The 12,032-nt window shown below is 36.7% G+C and overlaps 1 protein-coding gene across 1 annotated transcript in view; it reads left to right on the top strand.

The window, feature by feature from the left end:
* The window catches only part of LOC120540548 (upstream stimulatory factor 2-like), a gene marked incomplete at its 5' end in the record, with an annotated part of 40,629 nt that extends 28,875 nt beyond the window's left edge, over positions 1–11,754 (top strand). Inside the window, 5 exons of the mRNA XM_039771386.1 lie at positions 402–489; positions 3,644–3,702; positions 5,052–5,146; positions 5,880–6,008; positions 6,118–11,754. Coding sequence (XP_039627320.1) covers positions 402–489; positions 3,644–3,702; positions 5,052–5,146; positions 5,880–6,008; positions 6,118–6,207 — 461 coding nt within the window. The remainder of the gene's footprint in view (positions 1–401; positions 490–3,643; positions 3,703–5,051; positions 5,147–5,879; positions 6,009–6,117) is intronic.
* Positions 11,755–12,032: the final 278 nt, after the last annotated feature.

Genomic DNA, 12,032 nt, shown 5'->3' with positions numbered 1-12,032 from the left:
CAAGTTTAATCTGATTACTTCCAACTGTAATTATACTTTTTGTCCTCATATTTCCACTTGGCCATTATCTAAGTTATCTTGGAAGCAAGAGTAATTAGAAAGCTCCGCTGTTGCAGTGAAAGGAGCACATTGTGTAATACAAAGTAGCGAAATGGAGATAAACGATGTAAGTAGCATGTGTAAGTGTAGAATTGTGAACTGAATATTTATACCATTATCTTTTGTGAGTTGATAAAATTGTCTGATAACCAGCAAGATAGAGAAAAAGAATTCATTCAGTAACTAGAATAATATTAAGATTACAGACTTAATAATTGCATTCCTTAATATCCGACTTAATAATTGCATTCCTTAATATCCTAATGTTTGTGTGTTAATTCTGTCATATCTTCTTCTCACAGGGCAATTCTACGTGATGATGACACCGCCAGATGTTCTACAGTCTGGCACACAGAGAACCATTGCACCCAGAACGCACCCCTATTCTCCGTAAGATGTTTTACTCTTACCTCAAATGCTTTTGTGCCAATTAGCATGATTTTAAAATAGTGATAGGTTATAACTATCTCCGATATGCCAGTTATTTCCATGTTTTACGTGAACTATTAGTCACCCATTATAGTTGGGTGGTGATGTGGCACATTGGGTAAGCTTCCTCCTCATAGAACCAGCATACTGGGCTTGAGTCATATGCTGTTTGCGTGTAGTTTACATGTGTAAGTTTTTCTCTGGGTGCTCTAGTTTTTCTTTCACATGTACAAAGACGTGAACTTTAGGTTAATTAAATTCCACATTGACCTTTTTTGAGAGCGAGATTGTGTGCATTTGTATGAGTGAGCCCTACGATGGACAGTATATTTTTTTTTACAGGGTCGTTTCCATCCTTGATGGGTCTAGGAAAGGTTCCAGGACCCTGTGACTCTGACGTGGATTAAGCATGTTTGAGAATGTGTTCGTTTATGTTACCCATTGCATTCCTAACATAATTGGAAGTTGATTTGTGCAGATTCATTTTACATTACCATTTCTCTTTTGCTTCTTTTATCCACGTATTTAATGTGCATTTTACTTGGTAAAAGTAGAGTGCATTATTTTCAATGTCTCTGGGGGAAAAAAATATATATTTTTATACTTTTTTTTTTTAAGGTTGCCTTTGTAATGCAGAGCCTCTGTTACTGTTTGCACATCACATGTAGCATGACGCATTACCAATATACTTGTTTCTTCTTCACCGTAATATCTGTAGAACTTTCATTATAAATTTTTTTTTTTTGGTTGAAAAAATACATTTTTTAGTTCCTTTCATACCTCCATTTAATGAATCCCCCTCATTGTGGCATACTCAAATTGCACCCTCCTATTCCCTCAGCACTTGCTTATGATTGCCATTCAGCCTCATACATCTTTGACAAGTGACAGGGCCAAAGTGCCCTGCATCTGTGTAAACACAAAAGGAATGCACAACCTGCACGTTGACAAGTGTCATAAGCAGCTCTATACAGCACTCGTCTATTCAAGGCTGAGGCATCCATTTTGTCACTCTCTATATATTTATATTTCATTATTTAGTTATTCATCCATCTTAATAGCTTTCGTTGGAACGTAAATACTTGGTATTGATGTGCCTGATTTTACGTTGTTTTTGTATGCACCATGGTCTGTCTGTCTATCTAACCTATCTATGTATCATATTTTTTCCCTTCTGTTACTGACAAACTGTTCATTAACAGAGAGGAAGCAGAATGTTTGATGTTGCAGCAGATTCCTTTCTTAATGTTTTCTAGGCTGCACACACAGAATTAGTGGTGAAGCACAATTGAATCAACTTAAAATGTGAACTGTGGTATGCAAAAAGAAAACGCAGGCACCCTGTGTATACAAATACAACTATGAGCCCCATATCTAGATACTGTATATAGGTGTCATAATGTGCCCTTTCCTACAGACAGACAGTAAAGTGAGTGTATTCTGTGTTCCCTGTCCTTGGGATATCCATTTATCTATTTACTAACCTGCATATGTGGTTCAGAAGAAATCTGAGTCTGAAGTGGGCATGGGCCCTGGAAAGAGCGCGGCAAAACTGAGGGCACACTACACACACACACACATGCGCGTGTCTTTACACTCACAGAGAGGTGTAACACAAAACACGAGCTCAAAGAGGAGAACCCAAGCAAACATGGTGAGAAAATGTAGACTCCCAGAAGACGGTGCCCAGGCCAGAGTTCAAATGCAAGACTCCAGAGCTGTGAAGAAGCAGAGTTAACTTCTGCCTTGTTTAGCTAAAACAGTCAAAACAGAATACAAAACCAAAACACATTTGTGGAGGTAAATTTGAATAGTTATTATAATTAATTACAGGGCATTTAACTATTAACTTCAGTCTTGTGTTTTGCATTAAGGGTTTTACCTTTCTGTAGATTTTTAATCAAAAGTTAGTAGGGCAGGTGATGTATCTACAGTGTTCCTTGACACCTCTAAGTGTAATAGTTTGAGTAACTGAAACATTATTTTTAAGTTTGCCCTGTATGAAATCTCACTTTTATTCTAATTTTAGAGTGTCAGAATATGCCAGGATTCCTAAGGCCCATGTGAGTTTTTGAGAGGATGCTAAGAAGACTCAACATATGTGCCATATCTTTTGATTTTGTTTAAATGTTTTATCCTAATTGTATGTGATTTACATAATAAGATCTCCATGTTTAGTTGAACTAAAAAGCTAAATCCTAAGATTTACCAACAAAGGAAAACTATTAGGATAAAATCTGCATAGCTTTTCTTTTTATACGTAAGTGATTGTTATCTTCAGTGACACGATAGGGCAGCTTTTGAGTCACATTTCCACTTCTGTCAAGAAGTTTGCCCTGTGTTGTTTCTTAAATTTACTATTTTTTTTCTTTGTCTTAAATAATTTATGCTTCACTTTTTAACAAAAAAATATGGGTGGAGTTCAAATTTCTATGCCCTAGAGTATTTTGCAGAACTTTTGCTTTAAGTTAATAATAAAGATTTCTTTTGTAAAGAGGGATTCCCTTTTATCCAATCCTGAGTTAGCTATACCTTTGGATATCGGAGTCAACCTTTTGTTTGATCATTTCAGAAGATAAGCTTATTTTATTAGGATTGTGTGTGTCATATATTATAATTTCAGCTACTGTTAATATAAAAGTTGAAATAAAGGCAAATCATATTAGATCTTTTCTATCTTGTAATTCATTCTTCTAGCCATTGTTATTTAAGTGAGAAATACAAGAATCATTTTAGATGTGTAGCCTTTTGATATGTGTTGTATGAAAAAATAAGCACTGCAACCTGAATTTTTAAACCCAAAATGTTGTATTCTTTTTGTACATAAATCACACACCCAATCTTAAATCTTTAGTTGAAGTCTCTTTTGCTCAGATCACTAATAGTAACAATTCTACATTGATGTTCAAAATAGGGTGAAAATAATAATACTAATAATATTAAAAAGGTGAAAAAAATAATTATTCATTAAGGCATTGTCTTTTAACCAAAGAAAGTTGCAAAATATTAAATGGAAAACACATTATTAATGTACTTTAGTCCTCAATAAGAATCAGTCTTCCACATCTTGTATTACAAGCTCATTAGGTTGACTTTTTCTTTTATCTCTTTACAGGAAGATGGACGGCCCAAGAACACCTAGAGATGAAAGGAGGAGAGCACAACACAATGAAGGCGAGTACAGCTTTTTCTTGTATTTCAGTGACACTGAGAATGTATGTGTTAATTAATACACATTTGAAATATTTTGCTTGCCGTTTTTCTATTATTTCTATGTGGACAAATTGACAAAGATAAAAGCATACAGACACATGAGTAATTGTGTAGTAAACAGCATGTCTGAGTGCATTCTGTCTAATGCCATCCAACATAGCCAAAATGAGTCCGATCTTTAATGAAAGGCAAAGAAGAGCCAAAGAGAACTAAAAATCTAAATTGGAAAGATGTTAAAAATGTCAGTAGGGATAGTCCGAGGGAAAGCAAGCTAACTGATTAAAAGTAAATAATAAACAAAGCTTGCTTTTCCTTGGGCCTTTCTTTTCAAACATTTGCTACATTTGGCTAATGAAACCTTTAGCCCACTCAAGAAAAAAACTGATTTTCCCTACTTAACTGTCCACTTTTGCTCACTTGCATGTTCTCTCTCTGTCTCTGTTGTTTTACATCTTTTTTTCCTGCAGAGTTTTATACTTCTGAAATTTGAAAAAATAAACCTGTGAAGTTTCTGAGCCATTAGGTCTAACTATCATCAGATAGCTTAGGGGACTGTTGTAGCTCTGGACAGACTTTGAAGAATCAAACTTCCAACCCCGCACCTGTGGCGTTCATTTATTTTATTTTTTTTACTTACTTATACTATGTGCAGAGTATCCCTGGCGATCCTTCTGTACCCAAACTAGTGTGCTAAGGTGTCTCCTAATTGAAAATTGTGTGCGCTCTCTCTGTCTGTCTGTGTCTCTCTCTTTCCAAGGTTGTCTTTAACCCTCTTGCTTTAGCAGCTGCTTACCAAATGATCAGTGAAGAGGAACTTCTAATTCTCTTGCAGTGTTGTTTTTTAAAGAAGTACTATCTCAAAGCAAACAAAAATACCTAGAAAGTTGATATAATTTCCCTTTCTGCTCTGGAGATGATACTTTTTATGATATGGAAATATATTTATGAAATGGTAAATGGTCTAGGCACATGTCATTTCTGCATCATTACTATGCATGCTAGCAACTGAAAATCCCAAATTTATAATCTCAGAATACTTTTGGGATGCTCAAAATTGTCATGTATAAAACCTGTGTAAAGCACTTAAGCAAATAATAACTGACTTAGTCTTTCTTCTGTTTAACTGAGATATATGCATCAAGTTACAGATTACATACAGTACAACTGTTGCCCTCAATCCCCCCACAATTTCATCATTATCACTCTAGCAATGAATGTGTACGTTATTTTATAGGGAAAATATGTACTGTGTTAGGAGCCTGAACTTTATTAATGTTTTTATTATCCCTACACCTTGGAATCTTTTGTAGTTGAAAGACGACGGAGAGACAAAATAAACAATTGGATTGTGACCTTGTCTAAGATCATTCCAGAATGCAACACTGACAACAGCAAGACTGGAGCTGTAAGAATTTATTCCTCCTTTAATTTTTTTTTCTATATGGGATACAGTCACTACATTTGTTTTATCAAGAAAAAAATCTAAATCTAAAAAAAATGAAAATCCAGCTGGACATACACTTGGTTATTGATGTTTATGCTAAAAATTCTGTAAAGACATTTGCATTGAAGAGCACGGTGAATAGTGATATAAACATTTCACTTTTTTTTGTTTTTGATGTGTGTGTTGTTCTTTTTCCATTTTCTGTACTACATTTACCTACTGTGCTCATTATTTACTTAACAGGAACTGACATATTACCTCTGCTTAACTATAAATACAGTGAGTGAGTGCAGCCTAGTTAATTGAAGTAAAAAAAAAATGTTCAGCCTTTCTTGAAATGTAATCTCTGTATGCTAAATGCTTAATATGATTTAAATGGCAGCTCAAAAAAGTACAATTTTATGATTAAATCGTTCACATATGTTTACTATCTGTACAGTATGTTGCATTGTACTTAAAAAAAATATTTCACCTGTATGTCCTTATTTTGTATGAGGTATGTAAAATCTTACCTTTTAATTAATTTTTCTCAGAAAAAAATCTAGCTATATATCCCATCTTTAAATTCACTTCTCCCGTGTTTTTTTTATTTTTATTTTTTAAGAGAAGGGCAAAGACACAGCCAGGAGCAAGGGTACCCCAGCTTTGCTAAAATATCGGCATAATACTGAAAATGAACATGTTTTGGTTTCAGAGTAAAGGAGGTATCCTGTCCAAAGCGTGCGACTACATTAGGGAGCTGAGACAAACCAACCAGAGACTTCAGGAAAGCTTCAAGGAAGTGGAAAGAGTCCAGGTGGACAATGAGCTCCTCAGGCAGCAGGTGCAGCATCAGTGAATAAGTGATGACAAGTGTTAATTTTATGTTTTTTGGCCCTGTACATTTCTGTCCTACTAATGTTTGCTTTTTCTCTTTCATTTCTGGATCACAGGTAGAAGAAATGAAAAATGAAAATGCACTTCTCCGAGCTCAGCTACAGCAGCATGGAATTGAAATAGTGGGAGAGTCTACTGGACAATAACTATCAACAGGTCAAGGAGAAAATGACTCGCTGAGATCCGCCCCACTCCCTTTATGCTGCGTGAAGTCTTGCAACACCACGTATTTCAAGAGGAGATAAAAGAGAGGAGAGAGAGAAATAAAAGGCCCCAAATTCCAGTGTCATTAGCCTTTCATTCAGAAAGTGATATCTGAAGCTGACTTTAAATATTTGGATTATGGGTGGTGCTGTTGGCAAAGAAATCTGATTGATGTGCTTGGTGAGTGTAGGTTGGGGCAATTTTATGTCCCAAATCAGTTAAATGCTGTTAAGACGGCCCCATCCTAGTGGTTGGATGTTTACTATAAATTATAATATTTGAATGTAGGTTGCAGCATTGTCACTATACTGCCAATGAAGGAGCTGTTGTGGTTGAAGAAGTACAATTGGCTAGTCTTCCTAGTGCAAATTATCTGCAACAAGATATTGATGCAGAAGTTAAAGGCTAAAGTTAAAGTAAACCCCCCCCTCCCCAACCGTGGATTTTTACCACTTTAGTAAAGTGTAACTGGTGCTCTTCGTCATGAAACCAGAGCAGGATGGTCTGCAGTGTTAGGTAGAGTTTTTAATATCACATTTAAGAAATGAAATGGAATGGCTGGTGCTTGATTGGAATCAAAAGCCATAATAGTAAAGATGAAGTGAAGGTTGAAAAGGAGCATCGTACGTGCTTTAAAAAAAAGTACATCAGTTTAGAGCTTTACGTGAATGACGTTGAAAATAAAGTAACAAAACGTCATTTTTGCAAAGAGGAAGTTGCCAGACTGATAAAGAGAACAATGTGCCTCACAAGCAGATCGGTGACCCTTTCTGCCTCTTTTCCTGCTCGCTTTTCTATGTGTACAGAATGACTAATTATAAGTTTTATATTTATGGTATTATGTTGTTGTTGATATTTGTGGATGTAGAAAAGTGCAGAAATTCAAACCTCGCCGCACCTTCAGCAAAATTTTCTTTCCCAGACATTGTAAATCGCCAGAAATCATTTTAGCAGTAAATATAATCATGTTGATATATAAAAAACGACAATTTAAAAAAATAAAGTGTATTTGCTGCTGCAACATTTGATGATGTATAGCACACTGCATGCAGCACGTCTCATCTCCACCATTGTAAATTGAGCCAGTTGTGAGGGATTTGGATAATGTGTAGAATTAGTCATGTTTTGATGTATATCTGTGTCTTTCATTACATTTTGTACATATTTACTAAACAAAATAACTGAAGTGTGAATAGTTGAGTCTGAGTGATCCTAAGAACATCTTTGTACAGAATCCCCAAATATAAGATGAACAATAAACCAGCCATTCCTTTTGTAGTCAATGAAAGCCTTAAAGCGGACACAGAGGTGTATGTCTTAGGGAGGAACAGTTGGTCACAAACACTGCAGACGTCAGTCTTCTATTTCCCTTTCACTTCATTTTATGTTATATTAGTTTTCTTGTGCACAAATATAGTAAATATTTACAAAGAAGAAATACCTCCCCCCCCCAACCCTGTGGCCCACCTTTCATCAGCTTCATCACTATAACAAATGTACTGAGTTTTAATGTGATCTGTGTTAGTAGTTTATGTGTAAACATTACAAAATCAAGTTAACATATAAAGATTTTAAAGTTTATGTTTTGAGAGGCTTACCTTTACCTTGGGCAACATTAATAACCCGGTTGGCTCTTGGAAACCCAGCTGCTTGCTTGAATAGAAAACGAACATTAAATGAAGACCTTAAGGATGCGTAGAAAGTAACAAATCAATATTCAAAGGAGTAAACTTTTGACAAATGTTGTCAGACTGGGATTTAATAGGAAAAGTAAATTGATGGAGGGAAAGCATTATGTTGTAGCTTTCTAATAAGACGGAGGCAAGACTAACTTAAAATTAAGTAAGGAAGGGTTTTGGAGCAAAATGTCGGTCAAAGGCTTCGCTTTATACAGCAGCTTTAGTGAAAAGTAAGTTTGCTACATATTTAAAAGATTAGTTTTTGTTACTATGGGTTTAGGTATGACACTTTTTAGATTTTTTTTTCAATTTTCACATTGTAGTTAAAGGCTTTTATTTAGTTTAACAAATATCGCAAGGTAGGGAGTGGCATTTGGAAGGTGTTTTGCTAATAATTTGGGATTCTGTTTGAAGTTGCATTTCAAGAGCACTTTTTCTTTAGTGAGGTGGAGAAAGGATTGTGTGTATGTGACGTTTTATGCTGATATTTCAAATGATGCCAAACGTGATAGGACTTTAAAACTAGACACCTTATATCAAATTTAAAGCTTTTTTTGTTATTCTTAGACTTCATCAATAATGGTACATTTTTGCAAATGGTCTGTCAAATGCGATCATCTTAATTTATTCCTGTTAACATGTACCACTGTGAAAGGCTGTACGCCATTCAGTGATTTACACCGGGCGTGCATCCTCCGTTTTCAGCGCTGGTTATAGCGGACATTCATCACATTCTGCTGTAGTAGAAGCAACGGCGTACATTCACGTTTGGAAAATGTTTCGAGAGTTTCGGCTTTGTGAAACGTCCAGACTAACAAGTTTGTGTTTGTCTATATTCCGTCTAAAATCCCCAACTTGTATGACTAAAGGGAAATAAAAATTGAAAAGGTATTCAGTAGGTTTCTTTTCATGCTGACCCCTGCATAATTATTTCGAAATGTTCTGTACAACCTGTGCGCTCACACGTAACCCTATAATGATAAGGTGTATGAGCCTCTTGTAATCTGGTATTTTGAACATCAGCAGGTGCTTCCAAAAACGTGAAGAAATTAGCAAGGCACAGATTATTTAATGCACTTCAAGGTACATCTTTTATCTAATAAATGAACTGTTTATTTCTTGAATATCCTGTGACAGAGGCGGCGGTTCTCTGAATCAGAGGAAGTCCTTGTGTACAGGCTTGTGATTATACTTCACTTGACATCATTTGAGTTTATTCTGAAATGATCCTCTTATTGAGGCCTAGAAAATGTTCAGCCCTCTAGGATTTCAATGGTAACAGCATCACCCTGTCCTTTATCTGCCAACTGGAGTTCATTTTTATACTTGCAGCTTTTTCACTTGAGTCAAAGGAGGCCATGTTTTTGTGGCCTGTTGTGTGTGTGTATATACAGTACAGTGCATTCAAACAGGATCTCGTGAAGGACAGAGAATGGACATGCGTCTGCGAAATGAAATGGCTGGACTCATTCATTTGAGAGGATGGATATTTTCCAATTTGCCATCTCCATTTTTGCTTTCTCAAACTATTTACCGGACTTCTTACATTGTAGTATAGCTGTGAAAGCTGAACAGTGTATAAAGGAGCTGAAATATTTTAGACTTTCTGAGGAAGGTGGGGCCGAGGGAAAGAATATAAACACAAAGCAAAAATTGCAGTTTGATTTATTTTTGTTTTTCCTACATCTTGGAGCCCCTTTTAGTAATATTAGCATGATAGGACTAACCCACGGCTAAGGACTGTGATAAAAACAAAACGGCCAATTGTGAACCATCCCCATTTGTCCTAAACAAGTAACAGCAGTAGCAACCAATGCTGAAGGCAGAAATAATGCGGAGACATTTGGCCCAAACTGTTGGTTGTTTACAGCTAAGAACCAATCACTTTTTTTTTTTTTTTTTTTTTTTTGTATCATTGCGAAATAAACAATGGCTAATTTCTTTGTCTGCTGTCAGTCTGTTACTGATTACTTGCCAATGTATGTTTCCTTAAAGGAAAAAAATGTAAAATATTAAATTGTGTCTTTGCGTGTATACATATGTACAGTATATATAATCAGATCATTTTTGTATTATGATTTGTGGTCAGTTGCACTGTTTTCCTTTTTTAGAGGTAAATTCAACCTGTTTTACTGCATAAAACTATTAAGATTTTTCGAGCAGACGAATGCCGATGTTTCAAGGTAAGATATACGAATGTAAGGTTAGTCTCACTTTGGTTCATTCATTAACTTTTCCTGATTAACTTCTGCCAAAGCGGGTTTTTATGATTGCTGTATCATGGAAATCTGAGCACCTCAAAAAAAAGAAACCCTAGCATGCAAATATTCATAGGTCCAGGGTTTGAACCAAGGATTTGTGTGTGTGTGTGTGTGCTATTTGTTATTCACTGGGCCAAGTTAAAGTGCAATGTGTGATTATGTTCTGCGTACAGTATGGAGAGCTCCATTAAAACTCTTCTTCCCAGTGCCCCAAAGAAGATCGTTATGTAATTACATACCTGAAACACTGCAATACCTATCCTGACCAGAGGGTGGCACTAACATGCCGGTCTGAAGTTTGCGTTCCACCATGTTCAATGTTAATATTAGAGTTTGGTATAAACTGGGGGCTGCAGAGTCCGTCCTAAACAGCCATAGTAACTGTAGCTTTTCGTGTTTTTTTTTACCTCAATTGCTTAATTAGAAACATGGCTTTTTACGGCTGGTTAGAGTTTTGTTCTGCCCTGTCAGGTCGTTCTTGTATTGTAGATATTCTTCTTCCCAAGGATATCATCTAAAGGATTTGTAGCCACACATCCTACTTATCCAGAGCAGGATTGGAGGGATGCTGGAGCCCATTCTAGCAAGCACTGGGCACATGGCAGGAATGGATGGGACTGCCAGCTCATCGCAGGGTGAACACACACACACACAGGATTCAAAATCTTAATACATGTTATCCTTTGTGCTTAAATACGAGAGAGAAAATGTTTTTGTGTTTTTTGGACAATGAAAAATTAATTGCAGGGTCTGTGTGCCTTAGCATGACCAATTCACGCTGTAACCCCTACCTTAACACTTACATATCAGGGCCGATTTAGCATTGTCTGTGCATCTAACTGGCATGACTCTGGACTGTGGGAGGAAACGCACATCAAGATGTTGAGACCTCGGGACTTGAACTCCAGTCTTCTTGGTGTGAGGCAGCAGTGCTGTCCATCTACTGAATTAGACCATGGAAGTTGAATAGATCACTTGTTATTCAGTGTATCCTAATCTGCTTATCCAGAACAGGGTAGTGGGGCAGCTGAAGCCCCTTTAGGTGAGTTGGTGTGGTTAACTTAGTCCTTTAGGGGTCTGTCTGTGTGTGTGTCTCTGTGTGTGTGTGTGTTTGTTCGCCCTGCAATGGACAAGCGTCCTGCCTGGAGCTCATTCCTGCCTTGCACCCAGTGCTTGATGGGATAGGCTCCTGCTTGCTCTTGATCCTGTTTTGGAGAAGTAGGTTTGCAAAATGGATTGATGGATGGGTGGTCTTTTTTTTTTTTTTTCCTTTCTGTGGTCTTGCTCCCTGATGCTCTTTCTGTTTCTTTCTAGTATACCTCCCATGTAGATCTCGTTTCTAATGGCTGACTTGTGCACTTTGACATCAACGCTGGGTAAGAGTGACCTGGAAGTCCTGTGATGAAATCCTGGCTTCTGTTCTCAAGCTGAACTTGCTGGGGTGGCCTGGCCTGGAGAAGTTGCCAGTTGTTTGAAATCTTCTCTGCTTGTCGATGACCTTTTGGACGGTGAAATGGTGGACTTTTTCACGGCCTTCCCAGATTCCTAGGTATCTAGAACCTTCTTTCAGGAAGTCTGATCACTTGCACCAGATTTTGAGGTATCTGAGGTAGTGGTGATGATGAATGGAGGGCTGCACTTAACTTTTTCCTACATGTGAAATTTGCATTTATGTTTATTTAATTTATAAATCGATGGACTGCAAAATAGAAAAGCAGCCTGAAGTTTGTTGTGTTTTATCACCTTTATCTAGGAAATGTAAATCTGGCCTGATGTTTGTTAAATTATATCACCTTTATCTAAAGAAACTATTTAAATGGCAGTCAA

Source organism: Polypterus senegalus, chromosome 12, assembly GCF_016835505.1.
Source record: "Polypterus senegalus isolate Bchr_013 chromosome 12, ASM1683550v1, whole genome shotgun sequence".
Taxonomy (NCBI): Eukaryota; Metazoa; Chordata; class Cladistia; order Polypteriformes; family Polypteridae; genus Polypterus; species Polypterus senegalus.
Note: the sequence above shows the minus strand (reverse complement) of the source record. Positions and strands in the feature narration are given on the sequence as shown.